This window comes from Gallus gallus, chromosome 12 (genome assembly GCF_016699485.2).
Source record: "Gallus gallus isolate bGalGal1 chromosome 12, bGalGal1.mat.broiler.GRCg7b, whole genome shotgun sequence".
NCBI lineage: Eukaryota > Metazoa > Chordata > Aves > Galliformes > Phasianidae > Gallus > Gallus gallus.
The window spans coordinates 12,054,768-12,073,059 of NC_052543.1; the positions used below are offsets into that span (position 1 = coordinate 12,054,768).

The 18,292-nt window shown below is 47.6% G+C and overlaps 2 protein-coding genes across 8 annotated transcripts in view; both read right to left on the reverse strand.

Annotated features, from left to right (window-relative positions):
- Window positions 1–998: 998 nt before the first annotated feature.
- Window positions 999–5,763, reverse strand: FAM3D (family with sequence similarity 3, member D). Of its 4 annotated transcripts, none has more exons than XM_414407.8 (10): window positions 5,733–5,763; window positions 4,782–4,868; window positions 3,976–4,083; window positions 3,786–3,809; window positions 3,136–3,259; window positions 2,908–2,966; window positions 2,716–2,766; window positions 2,020–2,104; window positions 1,542–1,668; window positions 999–1,418 (listed from the first exon to the last, which is right to left on the reverse strand). In XM_414407.8, exons 2-10 carry the CDS (start codon window positions 4,792–4,794, stop codon window positions 1,329–1,331), a joined length of 681 nt encoding a protein of 226 aa, XP_414407.3. In that variant the 5' UTR covers window positions 4,795–4,868; window positions 5,733–5,763; the 3' UTR covers window positions 999–1,328. The 4 variants fall into 4 exon arrangements, with proteins under 4 accessions (XP_414407.3, XP_046756033.1, XP_015148800.1 ...); XM_046900077.1 differs by having other exon boundaries at window positions 5,659–5,763; XM_015293314.4 differs by lacking the exon at window positions 5,733–5,763 and adding an exon at window positions 5,077–5,113.
- Window positions 5,764–14,851: 9,088 nt separating this feature from the next.
- C3orf67 (C3orf67 homolog) overlaps window positions 14,852–18,292 on the reverse strand; it is a 62,991-nt gene continuing 59,550 nt past the window's right edge. For all 4 annotated transcript variants that reach the window (XM_004944636.5, XM_414408.8, XM_040646342.2 and 1 more), the window contains 2 exons: window positions 18,141–18,232; window positions 14,852–15,332 (listed from right to left, as the gene is read on the reverse strand). In XM_004944636.5, coding sequence (XP_004944693.2) covers window positions 15,329–15,332; window positions 18,141–18,232 — 96 coding nt within the window. In that variant the 3' untranslated portion in view covers window positions 14,852–15,328. The remainder of the gene's footprint in view (window positions 15,333–18,140; window positions 18,233–18,292) is intronic.

The following is an 18,292-nucleotide window of genomic DNA, read 5'->3' on the forward strand; positions in this document are numbered from 1 at the left end:
GGAGTGAGGTCACACAGGAGCAGCACTTCAGCTCTCCCTATTGATCCAAAACTGCGTGTACCTCTAACACTCAGTGATGGGCTCAGAGCTCTTTATAGCTGCCTGTAGCATGCTGAGACATACATGTCCTTTAGAAAGGCTTCTAGTGTAAAGCCAAAACAATATGCATTGCAATGGGCCAGAAGGAGTTTCCTGAAGCCAAACGGGGCTGGTTGTTTTCCCCTCTGTAGCTGCTGCTGGGTGCTGCTTTCCCCTTTGCAACAACCTGTACGGGTCCCAGGCTGTTTTCAATTTGGCTTACAAGCGAATCCAGATCCTTTGAGGGGGCTTAAAATAGTTGGCATATTTCTGCTGGCGGTGCAGCGGGGTGTGTGGCGCGAGGGCTGTTGTGTCTGCTGTGCTGTGCTGGTGCTCATTGCTGCTGCCGTGTGGGTGATTCAGCGCCCGGGATTAACCGCTGCCGCTGCAGCAGATTTAGGGATCGATGTATGGCAGGGGCTTCCCGCGGCGCGGTCAGGTGCACGCTAAGAGTGCAGGAGGATAAGCTTGGATAAAATACTGCAGCTAGCAGGGGATTCCTCTGCGATGGCTGCTTGGGGTTTTTTGCTTTGGGTTTTTCATTCGTTAGGGAAAATCTGCTGTCTTGCTGATGTGGGATGGAGGCATTGGGTTGTGTTGTCTTGATCGCTGGAGGATTTAGCTTGGATTTAACCCAGAAAAAGAGCAACAAGGTGGGCAGCGTGCTTTGTCTGCACACATTCACCAGCAAGCCATCGCCATGACCTTATTGTGGCTATAAGGTGTGGAGGAGGGTTGGCAATGGAGAGGAAGACCACTGCGGCCAGAGCATCCCCATGTCCGTGGGCAGGGGACTGCCACGTGTGGTGCTGTGACAGTGGATAGATGATGGGGAAACCCAGCTGGTGGCAGAGGGGTTGGCAATGCCAGGCCTGTGGGGAAAAGCCTGGACTATGCTCGAAAACAGAGGGAAGGAGGTATTGGTTTATAATTAGAAATATTATTTAAGCAACAACTAGAAAACCTATCACAAAATGCTTGGTTTGAAGGTAGAAAAATAAAATACTCCACAGTGACCCATAGCCATGGACTAGGGCAGCTTGGCTGGAGCCTGGCTGGGTGCTTGCTCACCTGCATGCTGCAGCTGCTCTGAGCAGCACGTGTCCCCACACCAGAATGCCGGTCCCTGGGAGCCAGCAGCCACCGCTGGGCTTGTGTGACCGGGCCGGGGGCTTGGTCGGTTCAGGGGGGTTGGCATCCCCATAGACCTGACTGGGGCTCCATGCAGGTGTGCCGCCAGAGTGTCCCTGCTAGTCTTGCTTCCTGGGGGCACAGCCCTCCATCTCCAGCAGTTCGGGCCAGCCTTCGTATTTATTTGTTTTCTGGTCATTTTTGATGTGCTACAGGAAAAAAAATGAGAGAAAGGAAAAATGAGGAGGTAGGTGGCACTGGGCATATCTGCAGTGTGACAAAGCTTGCAGATAGGTGGGTGAGACACGGGAGGTGGTGTCCGGGCCACGTACCTCCTCAAAGGGGCTCTTGCCCTTCAGCCCCTTTGCCCCTAAGAAGACCCAGTTGTCTCGAAAGCCCAGCTGGTTCGCATATCTGCTGCCCAGCGCTGAAAAAAGTGCCCGTACTTTGTTGTTCATCCTAAGGGACGGAAATAAAAGCATCAGTATGGTACTGGGTGGGTGGCCCCTCCTGTCATAGAACCGTAGAACCATTAAGGTTGGAAAAGACCACTAAGATCATCAAGCCCAACCACCAACCTACCCCCACCATGCCCACTGACCCTCAGTGCCACATCTCCATGGTTCTTGAGCACCTCTGGGGATGGTGACTCCACCACTCCCTGGGCAGAAGTGCCAGTACTTCACCACTCTTTCTAAGAGGAAAGAGCTGGCAGCACGTGGCTGTGGGGATTGGCAGCAGCAGCACCCCCAGACCTAGCACTGCTGCTGGTTTTTGGGCACCTAGGGTCACGCGTGGGGCCAAACTCACTTTGTGGCAGCATCGTCATAGGTGGCTACCAGCATGATGGTGCCATCCTTGATCTCTTGGAGGAAGGTCTCCAGCTGTGTAACATCTGGGAGGAGCGTTAGGAAAAAGAAAAGGGTTTTAGTAGGGCTGTGCATGGTACTGGTGATAGGAAGGTTCGGGACCGCTGTTTGCCTGCCGTGCACGATTGTAAGGAGAAATATACTGCTAATTTTGCTCACTAGCTGTGAGACCTTGTTCATGTGAATTAAATTCCCAACACCAGGAATGAGCCTGGCTGCAGAGTTCCTGCCCGGTGGCAGCAGCTTCGTGCTCATTGCTGGAGTTACTCTTCATCCTGCATCCGCTGCACGGGATGCTCGAGTCCAATGCCCCATCTAGTGGCACGACAGCTGATTGCTGCTCGGGGCTCTCTTAAAGACTGCAAGAAATCTCATGACGTTGGTGTTTCTCCTTAAAATTCCAGAGTTACCAACATAGGTTTCATGACCAACAAATGTAAAGGGTGATTGGTTTAGTGGGATTTTGCTCCTTAGGCTTTTCTAAGTGAGCAAGGAGCCAGAAGCCCAGCTCAGCCATGACTCTGGGCAGCCACATGTACACCACCAGAGCAGGCTGAAGTCCAGCAGCCCTCATCTGCGCGCACAGCAGAGCTACTGCAGCGCTGGTGACCGCTGGCACCCAGGGCACCGTGCTTACCTCCTGAGTACATGTCGAAGGAGCCCACCTTCAGGAGCTGCCCGCTCTTTCCTGCGGGTTGAAAATTCCCAACACAGTCAGGGTGGGTCTCCAGAGAAGCTCCCCTGGGTCCCAGCCCCACGTGCACTGTGGTTGATGCTGTCCTAAAGTTGGCTGTGCACAAAGCCTTTGGGCCACCGGGGCCCAACTCACCGTTCACCAGCGCAATGTTCAGCCCTCTGCCGATGTTGTTCTTTACGGTGCTCATGAGGCTGGAAGGCAGATACCAGTGAGTGGCAGCAGGCCATGAACCATCCCCAGGTACAAAGACAACTCTTTCCACCGTTGTTTAACCACCAATGGTCTGTGCTGGCCGTCAGCCTGCTCGGCAGAGGCCAAACTCACCCCGCTGCCACCCCACGCCCTCCCCGTACTGCTTACATCCTGTCCTCGAAGCAGATGGAGGGTCCCACCACGTTGGCAGCACCGCTGATGATCCGGAAGGCGAAGTGGTCGGCGGGGCAGTCCCTCTTGTTGGCACACTTGTGGCGGGGCTGTGGTGGGGCTGGGGGGAGCAGAGAGCTGTTGGGGGGGGCACGGGCCCTGGGGCTGGAGCATGTGTCTACTGTCAGGGTGTGCTGTGGGGTGAGGCATGTGCCAGCCTTGTTCTAGGGCTGGTGATGGGTGGTGGTGGGGTTGGGATGGGACGTGATGAGCTGGTGTTGGGCACTGCTTTGTGTGAACAGAGGGCGGGTGTCACAGGGAGCGTTCGCTGCTGGCACCCATTCAAGCCCAGCCCTGTGTGAGTTTTCTGCCCTGAGTTTCCCCATTTTCAGCTGGGGTGAGGCTTGCAGCCTCACCACGTGCATAGGACCCCTGCTGGCTTCCTACAGCCCACGGTCTGAGAGTGTTGTGCTGAGACATGGGATGTGTAAAGGGCCGTGTGAAGACACTGCTGTGTGCCATAGGGAGATCCCCCTGCATTTGGGAGGCTGGGACATTCGCCTTACGAGCAGCCATCACGCTCCCACCATCGCCCTCAGCCCTGGAGCAGTGTTGTGTATGGAGATGAAGCCAAGAGTGGTACTCACTGCTCATGGGCTCACTGGTGGCACCTGCGGACACAAAGGAGTGGTCAGCACCCCACGGCCCACCAAAACCTCTCCGTGGGGCTGTGAGCATCCCCAGCCCCCTGCAGCACTTCCCACCGCCCCGTCCTCGCTGTGCCCAGCTAACAGAGCTGGTGGCTGTGCCCCCAGCCAGGGGCTGCCGTGCACTCACCCAACCAGCTCCGCAGGCTGATGGCTCTCCCGCTGCGCTCAAAGTATGTCTGCACGATGAACCAGGAGCCCAGCAGTGTGGCCAGCAGCACCAGGAGCCGGATCACACCTGGTGGGAGAGGAGCATGTGGGTCGGGGCCGGGCATCCTCGGGGCATCCCGCAGTCCGTGCATCCCCAGCTTCCCCACACACGGGGTGGCTGCTGTAGCATGGCAGGTGGCCAACACTCCTTTCCTCCTCCTCTACAAGGATTCTGATCTCTTAATTAATGTCTCCAGAGTGAGCGGTGATCACCCTTCTACCGGAGGGCATGATTCATGCTCCTCTCTGCATTAAAGTTAATCTGATAATTAGTTAGAAAGCAATGTAAATGCAAGTGTTTCCTATCTTCCCAGTGCTGGGAGGGTTGCTGCCTCCCAGTTAGTCACCAGCTACAGCCAAGCAGCCGCTAGTACAGATGTGATTGGCATTTGGCTTTAAAGCAATACTCATTGGAGCAAAACGTTCCTGTCCTACGTGGAAGCAGGGTAGAAAAATATACTTAGATTGCAGCTGAATGGCTCTTATGGAAGCAGGAACCTCTCAGCAGCCATCACTTCTCAGCCTCTGAGGGTTTCACTGGGAAATACACAACAGCCTGAAATCTACACAAATATCATAAAAACCTGATGCTTATACAAATGCCCTTTCCCGTGATGCAGGAAGGCAGGGCAGACGGGCTTGAAAGGGGCCGTGCAAATGAGAAATAGGCATAAAGAGCTGTAGAAAATGGGACTGGGAAAAGGAAATGCCCATCTCCATCCTTACCTGTCATCCGCATGCTGAGGGAATACAGTGAGGGGCTGTCACCAATCCCGCGTCACCCTGAGCAAGGAGAAACACCGTGAAGAGTGGCTGTAAGGCAGAAAAACCAGGTGGATGTTAGATGAAAAAGTAATTCCTCTATTAAGCGTATTTGCATTGACTAAGATCAGGAACTAAGCCGCCGTAGATGCGTGGATTCCTGTTGGACACATGCTTGTCCCCACCCTGATGTGGCAAAGTCCTGGCTCCGGCACAGCAGAGTCATTCTGCAGGCCCTGGGCTATCCCCCATCACTCACTGGTACTGTCCTTTTCCCAGGAACTCTTCCCTGCGCCGCTGACAAGGAAGAGCTCAGGTGGTGTATTTGCAGTCACAGCCCTGCATCATTTCCTTCTGGGATGATGCAAGCTGAGTGTTAAACGTTATGGACTGCAGAATGCCACCGACAGCCTGCAGTTTAGGCTGGCGTGGTCAGAGAGGTCTGCAGAGCAAAGTCCTCTTTTTAAATCAGAAAGAAAAGGAAAGAAACTGGTGCCAAGGGCTGGTGGCATTCTCTCTCTGTTCAGTGAACGCTTTTGTCCCCTTAATTTGCAAACACTCTGTTGGGCTCACGGTGTTGCAGCTGCAGGCATTTCTAACAAGAAGCAGAGTTTGGGAGCAATTCCCATGTTGGCGGAGCAGTGCCAGCTCTAAGGATGTACGGCACAGGAGCAGAAATGTTTTCCCTTTCCCTTATCATGCAGTATCTTCACCCATGTGGGTTGGGAGGGGCTGCGAGTGGCGTCATGAACCCTTTCCCACCCAAACCTGCTCACCTCCCTGCTGCCACCGCATCCCCCACGGACACACAGCACTGACACCCGCGGGGACCCATTCCTACCATCCAAATTCGGGGTCACAGCATGGTGTGGTCCATCCTGGAGCCCACCCTGAAGCCCGAAGGCAGAGCCTCACCTGCAGCCGTGTGCCCAGTGCTGCTGTGCTCGGAGATAAGGCTGGGTGTAGAAAATCTGTAAAGGAGCTGTGCTGAGAGTTGCTTTTCCTGTTTGAAGGGTAAATAAAAAGCAGTGGGTTGTAGCAGGGCTGGGCTGAAGGCTGAGTTCAGGTTCATATGCTATGAGGAAGGAGAGAAATTTTGTTTCCTGCCTGGACCTGCTCTGGGTCCCATTCCACTGCCAACATTTGGGAAAATGCCCACAGCACTGCATCTCTGCATCCCCCCACAGCCCTTCCCTACCAACCTTGTCCCTGCTAGCCCCATATCTCTGAAATCCCCCTCTGCAAGACATGAGATCTCCAGGCTGGTAGTGGGTTGCATTTGGAGCTCACTGAGCTCCCCTCAAATGCAATGAGTAAAGCCTGGAGCTGGCAGTGACTTCAGACCTGGGACATAGAAAGTGGGGCCAAACCCCACCGGTTTTGCAAAATTCCCCCATTGTGTCCCAGTCGCTGTGGGGGCACGTGCCCACATGTGTGTCCCCACTGCACAGTGCTCGGCCCAACTCATGGTTTTCTATGCGTGTATTGATTTCATTGCAGAGGGAGAGAAATGGAAAAATAAACCAATAAACACTACCACTTTGGGGAAGTCATTTATTCATTCGGGCTATTTATTTTCACCTTAATCCCAGGTAAAATTCATTGGGTGAAGTCCCTTAGCAGTGAAATTGATGGAACCTGATTGCATTACAAGAGGGCAGCCCTCTCCTGGGATTTCTATTATGTTCTCTTTTAATTGTTTGGATTGATTTTTTTTTTCTTTTTCTTTTTATGCTGGAAAAAGCAGAGCACTGCGCTGTCAGCCTGAGCCACCGGCAGAGAGGGAGAGAAGGAAGGAGCTGAGGAGGACGGCGGGCAATAACCAGAGGTATTTGTCTAATAAACATGAAGCCTATTTGCTTAAAAACCATTCGAGGAACAAAAAGGTTCCTGTATAAATATTGCTGGAGATTTCCATGGTGTTTTAGGCATGGGCTCCACTCAGAGCCCGCCCAGGGGCCCAGGAGATCTGCCTGCCTCTGCGTTGCTGAGCTCCTTACTGGAGCAGCACTGTTTGCCAGAGTGTTTCTAATTTCCTCGGCTCCTAAAAACGTTTGGCTGCATGCTGGCTGCTCAGGAGGGTGCCTGCGGCCAGATCCCCCCCTGCAAGTCAATGGTTAACCAGGGAGAGGCCAAGCAGGATGCAGGAGGTGGGCAGGGCTGCGGGGCAGCAGCGGTGACCAAGCTGTGCCCAGGAGTGGAACTGCAGCCAAATCCCATACTGTCTGCAGCTGCTGCTGGAGCACAGCTCGCTTTCCCCATCTCACTGCCTTCGTGGGGCCGGGAGCCCCACATGCCATGCCTCTGGCTGCCTCTTCTTTGCCAGAGGCTGGAGGCTTCCTTCTCTAATCAGCTGTACCATTAACTGCACCATTGGTAGTTAACTTCGCACACACGCACGAGTTCCTTAACCAACAGTGTTGGGTTGCCTGCAGGATGAATCACATCGGCAAACTGATAACACATCTCACGGCTGTCACCCCAGCCGCGGTGGGGTCGCGCCATCCGGGGGCATGAATCCTGGGAGGAGGTGCGGGGCCACGGGATGGGGCGAGCGGCAGAAGCGGCGCCTGGCAGGGGGAGCGCAGCAGCGGGTGGGTGCTCTGTGCCGCCGCGGCAATTGGTGGTGCTGTTGCGCAGCGCATCCATCGCCCGCTGCAGCCCTGGCGCAGCCCCCGGCGCTCGGAGAGAGGAATAAATAAGGGAAATCATAACCGCTTTTACCATTAAAAGAGAAATTAGCTCGCGCCGCGCTAAGCCCACAGTTTGCAGCTCTAGCACAGCCAATCCGCTGTTATTGTTCTGCAGGACTCCTCTGCAACCAAACGATGACAAACACCGGGAATTAGAAGAGTGTAATTACTCTGTATTAGCTGAATTCACGGTATAGACACAGATCATAAACATCCATTGATTATTCCTAATTTCACGTTTTTAGCATTCTGAATTGCAGCAATTACGCCTGTTGGAGGCAATTAGCACATCTCCCACTTCCTCAGACCCCCAGTCCCTGCCTTTCCTCTAAGACAACTTGGTGACATGCTGAGCGAGGACTTGGAGCACAAATCCCTCCCCACTGCTACAACACCCAACCCCTCTGCAGCACCCAGCCCCTCTGCATTGCTCCTTTGGCTGCTGAGAGCCTCAAAATGCAGCTGGATGCCCATGGGGACCTCCGACCCCACAGACACAGATTCCTTCTCTATGTGATTGACAGTAGAAGTGCTCCAGTGCCTGCTGTCCTCTGCCCAATGCCGGTTGGTGCCGTGCTCGATATTTTGTTATGAAGTAAAAGCAGTATTAAAAAATGGGTGTGGATATAGATCATGAATGTTTGCATGGGAAATGTGTGACTCTATTAGTATCATGTCATTAAATTTGTTTCTTAGGCACAATCAGTGATTTCATTACAAAGTGTAATGGCGCATAGTGCCAGCTCTGCAGCTCTGATCTGGGCAATTGATGACAAGAGGGGACAAATCCCAGCCTTACCAATGGCTCTGCCTTTGGGGCTTCCAGTTTCTTCGCTTGCACTAAACATGGAGGGACACTGGGCAAAGCACTGCTGGCCAAGCGCTGTGCTCCAGCTGTGCACTGGGGCACGTAGCTTCTTATCCCAGATAATGGGAGAGGTAATGACTTTAAGTTGCACTAGGGGAGGTTCAGGCTGGATGTTGGGAGAACTTTCTTCTTAGAGAGAGTGGTGATGCATTGGCACAGCCTGCCCAGGGAGTGGTGGAGTCACCATCCCTGGAGGTGTTTGAAAACTGTGGAGATGTGGCACTGAGGGTCAGCTGCTTCTACCTGCTCCTCACCTGCAGGTTTCCAGACTGGCCCTACATTAGTGGGAGGAAGCTGTCCTTGGGCCTTGTTCAGTGGAGTGAGTTAATTTGCAGCTGCTTCTGCTGCTTCCGTGTGGCTGAAAAACAACATTTGAGTGAGTGTATGGCCATCCTACATACTGTGCTGCCCAGATTTGCTTATCGCTTGTGGCAGGGCAGGCTTTAGGGATGCATCATCTGAGTGCTGCTTAGGGCAGTGGGGCAGAACGAGACACGGGGGGCTGTCTCAGTGGGGAGACGGCAGGGGAAGCGCCCAGAGGTGGGAGCCCACCTGGGGACACAGGAGATCGTACCTCTGTGCTGTCAGAGGGCCCCACCAACCCAGTAAAGCATCACAGTGCTGACAGAATGTCTCTGTAAAAAGTACAATAGAAATTAAAAGTCTCCACTGAGAACAAAACCAGTGGGGCTTTTTGCATCTATTATTTTTACTGTACTCTGGAATGTTGGTGAAGTAGATTGCTTTCATCAAGGGAGCATAGCTTTTCTCCCAGGATGTAATTCTGAGGCTTCTTAAGGAAGATTTCTTCTCACGAAGGAAATAAAAGATAGAAATATGATGCTCCCTGGCATTTGAACATGCTTCTGAGAATCAGAATGGAAAGGAACAAACTCAGAAAGTATCATTTGTACTGCAGTCAACTTCAAAAAGTCACCATCTGCTGAGTTACTACCCAGTAACCGCATCGCTGTTGTGATGGTTTGGGACTGCCTGCACCCATGGGACTGCCCTGGCGCTGTGCCTGCACCAGGCAGAAGAAGGGCGAAAGAAATGACATTTCTTGGCATCTCAGGTCTCTTTTATTTTTTTCTTGCTGATTTTATTATAATTGATCAGTATCAAATTCTTTGCCCTACGTAACTCACATAGCACTCGTAGTTTTTTCCTCAGTTTGGTCTTCAGCTGCTCATGGATTCCCAGGAAGGTTGCTCAATTTTTTAAATAAAAATTCCCCATCAAATTCCATGTCTTCCATCAGCCCTTCTTTGGGTTCTGGTGGTTCTGAGCAGAATTTAACCCTCTCTGCAGCTAAGGTTTCACCATTACCTCTCCACGTACAAAAGATCCTACTATGGTAATACAACTGCATACACCAGCTCATGTCTTTGCTTTCCTGGGTAAACTGGGAACCAAGCTATAATGTCAAGGCCACTGTGCCCTTTCCTCTTCCCAGTGTATTCACTTTCATGCCTTCCCAGAGGCTGATTTTGGGATGGCAGAAAGTCCTTGGGGCCGGGGTGTTTTGTGCCTGGTGGAGAAGCACCTCTGGCCATCTCCATCATGGCAAGCAGCTATATACTTGGCCCAGCCCTGGTGGCCCAAGGGGACCTTGGTGGCTTGGTGGCCAGGCAATGCCTGGTGCCATGAGGTGTGAACATGTCTGTGTCTTCTGCTGTCTTTCTGCCATTGTTGCTCACATTGCTTCATGTATCGCAAAATGAAGCAACTCTTTAAAAGCTGAATGAGGATTTGGCGCAAAACTCATATAACCAATGCAACAAAACCCAGCAGATCAACAATTGTGAAGCATGGAAATGGTCGATTCTCAGCGAGTTTTATGCTTTTAAGCTTCTTGTAAGTAGAGGATAAACCTCAAGAAGTTTCAGAAAGCAAAGGAGTTTTAGCAGGGTGACAATGCCTTGAAGGACACCAAACAATATCTCTATTTTTCCCTGTAAATCAGCTGCCTGGGGAAGCCACATTACCATTTTGTTGGTGACCTGCTTTGGATTTATCGCCAGGAAAAATCGACATGCACTGAATTGTCTATAATCCTTCCTCGGATGGAGGGGGATGAATGAGCTGGGATTTTGTTTCTTTGTTGAGATGAAATGTAATTACTTTATGGGGTTTGCATGGTGTGTTAAACTCTGCCAGTATTAAAGCGTGATACAAGTTATAGAGCTGTGCCGATTGCTGGAGATTTATGGAATAAAAGGTATAATTTCACACTTCACTGCATTTTCTTTTGAAGTTGAATGTTGACGTGCTTTTCAGTTGTTTAGATGTGTTTGTTTAGCCTTTACTCTGGGCTAAGACAAGAGTGCTGAGGGATTTGATGAGCAGCGGGCTGCGCTGCTTTGCTTTTTGGTGGAGGAGCCAAAGAGTCCCAGCCTCAGAAAACCTCTTGGAATGCTGTGTGGCTGTAAACCCATTAATTGCTCAGAGCAGTCAGAGGCGAGCACAAGGGTGGCCAGGGCTGTTGCCCAGGGAGTATTGGAGTCACCGTCCCTGGAGGTTTTCAAGAGAAGGGTAGATGTTGCATTGAGTGACACAGTTCAGTATGGTGGTGATGGGTTGATGGTGGACAAGATGATCCTGGTGGTCTTTCCAACCTTATTAATTCTGTGACTCTAAGACATCATGAGGAATCGGTGTCAGGGAGGAGAGCTGCAGCAAAGGGCCCTTAGCTGCACTCCTTGAAGCTCCACATCTGAAGGGCAGGGTCTGGAACATGGCCCTGAATGTGTCCCTGTAGGACAGAGCCAACGCTGAGCTCAGCTGCCTCACTGGTGCCTCGATATTGGCAATGAGCAAATGCTTTTAGTATAATATTCATGTTTCCCCCACTAATTCCCTGAACTCATTGGCCTTTTCTGGTAATAGGGTTTCTCCCTTGTGCTGATTTATTAATACTTCATGGGGTTTATCATCTCCTAGAAGACCTCCTTAAACTTGAAAGGCATTGCAACGCAACCAGAACAAAATGTGGGGTGTAGCTCTGAATGCTGCGCTTCACAGCGGTGTCTCCATCTGAGCTGCTTAATAAGGACTCACAACTGGTTTTTAGACAGTCTGTGCCTGTAATTATTTTCTTCACGAAGCAGTTTTGGTTTCACAGGTAAATACCAGTCTCAGCAATTTCCACTTTTCATATGCAATTTGATTTGGAACGGAACATCCTCCGCCTGCTAAGTAGGTATTTATTGTAGCCGAACTTGCCTGACACATTCCTCACCTATGCTGCTGCCTGGCCACGAGCCAGCCCTGCCCATGGGTTACTCAGCATTCCTCACACCATGGCTGTCCTGCTGGGTTTTCCTGCCAATGTGCTGAAGGGCTGCAGCACATCCATTGGCTTTTCAAGAGGAACTTTGGGAATTTCCGTGGAGACGTGGCAGCAGGTGGTGCGGTGCCCACAGGAGGGAGGTTGGCACCAGATGCTCATCCAGAACCGCTGTGGTCAATAAACTGTGAATTAAGAAGGATTTACGTGATCGTCCGTGAGAGCTGCGTGAGTCGTCAGAGTGTGCTCAGTAACCTAGTTACAAAAAATGCCAATATGTGTGCTTAGTAAAAGACTGTAACAAAGACTGTAACTGCTTTAAAATATGGTTATGGGCTATTGCACAAAGGAGAAGCAGTAACTTAAATATGCACAGGCTTTGAATGCACTTGACTTTATCGTGGGTCGGCAGTGATTTATGCGAGGCATGAAAAACAGTTGTCAAAAATATGGAAGAAAGATACAAAGCCAAAAGTGCAGCCATTCATCCTCAGTGGTAATGTGTTAAGGCAGGGGATGGGAAACAGCAGCACTGGAAATGGGAAGGGAACGCTCAGCAAACAAAGCTCTTCATTGGAAAAACATTTCCACAGGATAATAATTGTCTGTGAGCTTTGAAATTATCTCAAAATGAATAACTGTTATCCCAGCCAGTCCCTGCAGACAGCCAAGGTCAGCTGGATGGGCTCTGAGCACCTGATGGAGCTATAGGTGTCCCTGTTCACTGCAGGGGGGTTGGACTGATGGCCTTTCAGGGTCCCTTCTAACTCAAACAATTCTGTGGTTCTGTGATAACCCAGAGTTGAATGACAAAACTCAGTGCCACCATGTGCCCAATGCAACAAACCCACGGCACCATGGGATTCCTCCTTGGAGAGCCCTCCCAATGAGAAAGCAGCAGCCGAACTCTTGCACGGGATGTTTTCTGAGCTGTATGAACACATTAGAAAATTACTCAGCGCGACAATAAATGCATCCAGAGCTTTAGTATTTTCCACCTCAGGTGGTAAGGCAGTCGCTGCGAATAGATTGCTGGAGCGAAGGTTTGTGCCTTTAGCACGGCGGTAGCAGATGGCCTAATAAATATGCAGTGCTCTGAAATGATGCCTGTAATTTGTGGCCTAGGCTTTTTTTGGTCTCCCACAAAGATAAAACACGCAATCATCCAATAATAAACTTGTTAATAGATAAAAAGCCCAAGCGGTGTAATGGAAGCATTGCTGGAAGCACAGCAGCATTACAGTGCAGTGACAGTGGTGCTGGGAGCCTGGCTCTGTGGTTTATGGCAGTGTGGGACTGTGGCTGCACCCGATGGAGCAGCAGCACCCCAAACCTATTCCTGGTTGGGGGGAGGTGAATGAGGCATTGCTCATAGCGACTGCAGTGGGATCCAGAGCATCACAGGGAGAGCTCCTGCGCTGCTGCTAACAGCAACTTCAACAGGAACCAGAACCAACGAGAAGCACTGTTGTTACACTGACACACTCCTGTGGGTGCCATGAAACCAAGCTTTCAGTTTGTGAGGGAACTGAATTTCAATAGATTTTTTTTCAAAGTGCCAGAAAAGGTGGCAGCTGAGGATGCCGAGTTTCTATAGTAACCACAAAAGAAGTGGTGATTATCAGAAGTACCACATAGGAAAGAGAGACCGGATTGTCTTTTTGTTCTGCACATAATTCATTGCTTAAAAACAATCTCTTTTTTAATATAAAGAAACGCTATGGAAAAAAAAAAATTGAGTATGAAATGCATTATGCAAAACAGTTTGCATGGATTTTCCAGTCTTGCCATGTGACCCAAAGTTTTGAGATGCACCAAAATTGAGCATCTGATGGCTGAAGGATACGTGGATAATAAGAAGTACTTCTCATGTCTTCTTACCTTGTAAACATGGCAGCAGAGGGGAAAAGGCAACACTGCTGTCCTGTGAGGGGGAGCTCTCTGGGACAGAGGTGCTCTGTTCGGCGTCACAGAGCTCACATGGCTGCTGAGGACATACAGCAAACCATGCTAAGGAGAAAGCAGTTGTGTGCATACAAGCGTGTGAGAGCCAGGATCTGATTTTTGAAGGGCAAAATTATGATTTCATTGAACTCTTAAACTGATTATGGCATTAGCAAGAACAGATATAAATCTTTCTGGGATAAACTGGCTAAGGCAGGGTAAGTAAATTATCTCCACGCAGTATCTGTCTTCCTGCGGATTTCAGTGCTGCTGGAATCAATTGGCAGTGATATGTTTGTACCTGCCACGGAAGCCAAATACACAATCTGATCCTGTGCCAAGCCGCTATTAACAACTGCATTTTCAATTGATTCTTGGATATTCATTAACTGGCATCCATAATTACAAATAATTTACAGACATAACATTTTAAATCACTTGCCAGTGAGCTTGGTAAGCTCACTTTATGACATTCCAATACATTATTCTTAAAAATTCACTGAGTAATCAACTTGCAAATGATTACTGTGGAACAGCACTGGATATAATCAAGTAGAAACTCAGAGCACGAATCACCAGAAATGTCCATAGATCACTTCTGCCGTGTGATGCTGACATCCACTTTAACTCCCTCCAAAAAACTGTTACGTACTGAACTGCTGGACTCCAAAGCTGCTGTGAGCTCGATGCCATTACAACCAAAGGCCTTGCTTCTTCCACAGGCAGTCCCTGCCCCGCACAGTTTCATGGGCTGCATTTACTTTGGAATGCTCTGAATGGTCTGCTTTATCTCCATAGCCTTGCTCCCTGGTCAACATGGATATTATACGTACAGCAGGAAGAAATCACACTGTGATGCATGCAATTTCAATCTCTAAGTTGGAACTCTGGGGCCCTCACTGGAAACTGCACTGAAAGACAATGTGGATGGGATACGTGAGTTTTGTTCTTATGTTGCAAAGTATAACAGAAAAAGTAATATAAAGGTGTGAGGACTGTACGCATATGGATCATATACACACCTTCTTTCCCTTACGTAGAACAAGGCTCCAATTTCTGAGTGTCGAAACAATCACTCCTTACTGCCATCTCAAATTACAGCAGGAAATAGAGGGCAGCTGGTACCAGAGCCCATCCTATGTTTTTTTTCTGATGACAAAGGGAGCTTACAAAATAGACACCTTTGAACGTGTCTGTTTGGGCCACAGTGTGTGTCCTGAAAGTACAAAGGGATCCAATAAACGATGAATGAAAAAAGTTCTTTTTATTTGAGTCAGACCATAAGTTAAAGGTGACCACCACAAACGCTCTTGATTCAGCTTCATTCATTCCCATGTAAAACCTTTGAAGGCTGGAAATAGATGACACTAACAAATAAAAGGCTTACCCACCGGAACTTCCATGCTACGTGCTTTTCCACTGCAGTACAACTTAATGTGAAACTATGAAAATAAGACACTATTGACAAAATATATTCATTTGTTTGCAAAACTACTGGTTACTTCAAGATTTGAATTCCATGATAAATTATACAGCCCAGTCACACTTCAAAAGCAGTTAAAAGAGAAATCTATTCTGAATACAAAACAGTGCGCTCTCATGATCTGACTATGCCAATTCGTAGTACTTCCCAGAGTTTGGGTCAAAGTAACAGTTCAGACATGGATCATACAAAAGAGTCAGGACTTCCTCATCTTCTTCAGCATTCAGGCCATCTTCACCTGTGTGAGGAGTGGAAAGCAGGAGTAAATCACTCTCATTGGCTTTGAAAAATAACACGGAAATACCTCTGTGTGACATAATTTCTCTTTAAATTGTATCATCTGTTGACTTTTGGATTGTTACCTTCGAGATAAATGCAGCTCAGTATTTTTTTTTGTCTACTTCTGAAGACTTGCCTTCAGCTGAGGTGAAAGGATGCCATTCAGTTTGCTGAACAGCTGGACTTCACAAAGTCCAAGAGGGCTGTTCAGCAGCACTGCCTTTACTGAGAGCGTATCGAAGTACTCCTAAGTGGTGTCTTAATGTCCACTTTGGTCCAACAAAGACAGTCAGTCTGTTCCTAAGGTCTGTAGGAATCCAACTGTGTATTATTAAAATATTCTATGTGGAAATCAGAAAATTAAGCAGCACAAAAATCTCTGTTTGCAGACTTGCTGCTTGTCATGTTGGTCTCACAGCAACAGCATTCAAGTTTGTTAGCATTTATAGGGTATTTATTATTGCTGGTTACACACACATTAAAGGTAGCTGGTAAAGTATATTCAGTATATTTCATTGTTGTTAATGGGTTGAAGAAATCGTGTGACAAATAAGTCCAACAAGCTTACAGAAGAGTCAATATTGTTGCAATAAATGAGCTCATATTGACTTTTCTGAGACAATGAGCTCTTTCACTGTAGGAAGGCTAATAAAAAAACAAAGCAAGACTAAAAGATACAGTCTTATCCTGAGACAGGACCTTTAACTATGTTTGCAAAGGTATATACTTCAATTAATATTTTCAGACGAGGATTGCTAGTTCTTAGTATAGATGTCTTAAGATCTAAATAAAAATCTCCTTAAGTAGAAAAAGGCAGTGTGGTCCTAACTGCTCGTAACGAATGAACTGCGGGGCTTCTTAGAGATGCATTTTAATGTATGGTATCTGATATTAAAAAAACCCAACCACAACAATTGTAAGAGACCTCGCAATATCAGAGAGGAGATAAGATTTTTTCAGACAATAAAATTCTTAGATCTAGGCTGTCTGAAGCCATATAGAATACAAGAAAGTTTTTAGGTTACAGAAATGAATTCTTAGCTTAAAATACACTGATGAAGCCAGGCAGATTTATTGCAGATACTTTATATATACTGAGGCTCCTTTTTTAAACCTGTCTTTCACATAAGCTGAACGTAAGTTATATGATCCATAACTTTTGAGAGGAACTCATTCATAGCTGAACACAGTCTGCATCAGGTGAGGCCCTTACTGTGCCAGTCATGCCTCCCTTCCCACAGCTGCTAAGATCACTGTGGTTCTTCTCTGTTACTTTAATAGGGAAGACTTTCTTGCGGCTCAGAAAAAGCCCAGACTGGGATGAAAGGTCAGAGAACTGCTCTCTTGGTCTCTTATTTCCTCCAACTTCTGGGAGAAATGAAGCATGATTGCTTCAACTACTATAGCAGGTTTTTTGGGCGTATTTTGAGAGAGAAAAAAAGTCTCCGTGAAGTTAACAAAGTTACAAATATCATACATATACATGAATCAGAAATTAATTAGATTCAGTGAATGTGCAAAAAGAAAAAGCCAAAATAAAAAGTGATGGTACGCACAGAGAATTTCTGTTCTCCAAACGTGCCATGACAGACACATCATGAACAGATTTCAGCATAAAGGAAAATGAGTTAAGGAAGAATTTACAGAACAGTTTGGAAAATGTGGTATGAATTAGCAGGAGAAATCCAGCAATTTCTCAAATGCATACATAGCTTTATTAGCTTTTTAGAGACAATCATCCAAACGTTAAAATTTTCAGAGATTCAAGCTTTACTGCAGCAAGCCTTGGATTTCATAATCCAGACACCAAGACATCCATCCACATCAAGACACTCTCAGAGACCTTTCAGAAATTTATATCCAACACATCTTTAACTCAAGGATTACTGTCCAATTCTCTTGGGCTTACTTAGGACCCTTAACAAAACATATTATTTGATTCTCCAAAGCAAGGTCCCTCCTGACAGAATTCTGTTTTGCTGTCATAAACAATTACAAATACACGTCTATGAAACGATGACCAATTTGGGGGCCATAATCTATTCTAGACTGTAAATCACTGAGACATCTTCATCCTCAGGCAATCAAAATACACAGGTCAGATTTATGAGATTTCACATCGAATTCCCTGGACTTGAAGAAAAATGTAGGTATCTACCCTATTTCCTAACACATAAGTAAGAAAAAAAGAGCGTTTGAAGAAAACAAGATCTATGTTTTATTCTATTGCTGTCAACCTTCCAGTTTCCACAGAGTTCTTTGCCATTCTCTAAACAAATGCCTTTATGAAGAAAAAAACGGTAGCACTTGAGGTGGTAACTCAGCAATTTTTTTCCTTTGGAAATTGTGCTGAGGTTTCATTCAAAGCTATATTTATTTATTTTTATTAATCTGAAGAGAAGTACCACGTATGTAACTGTTCTGGTTCTTGTGAACGTCAATTTTAGTCTTTGCATTCTTTTTTTTTTTGATGTTTTTGTTTTGTTTTCCATATTCACTATCATCAATTCCTAATTTTAAACAAGATGTATTTTTTAATGGGATTAATCTATATTGAACCATGATGCTAAGAATCTAAAACTGCAGAAGTTATTCTTCTATCAGAGGTATGGAAAACTCTGCTAGTTTGAACTGAAAATAATAAATAACTCAGAACTCCAAATGCAGCAGTATATAAAAACAACTACTGGGAAGCAGAGCCAGCTCTACAGGAACAGCACTCAGAAATGGTTTTCTACCCAGGTCCACTATCTTCACAAATTCCTACCTGGAATACTCTGATCTGATGAAGGTTTTATGTGCTCTTCCAATTTCTGGCTTGCGGGAGTGATGGGGGGACTGAACGCATCCAACCAGTCTCTGAAAAACACAAACCAAATCAGAACTGAAAGCACAGTTTGTGTTCCTATTTGTGATTTT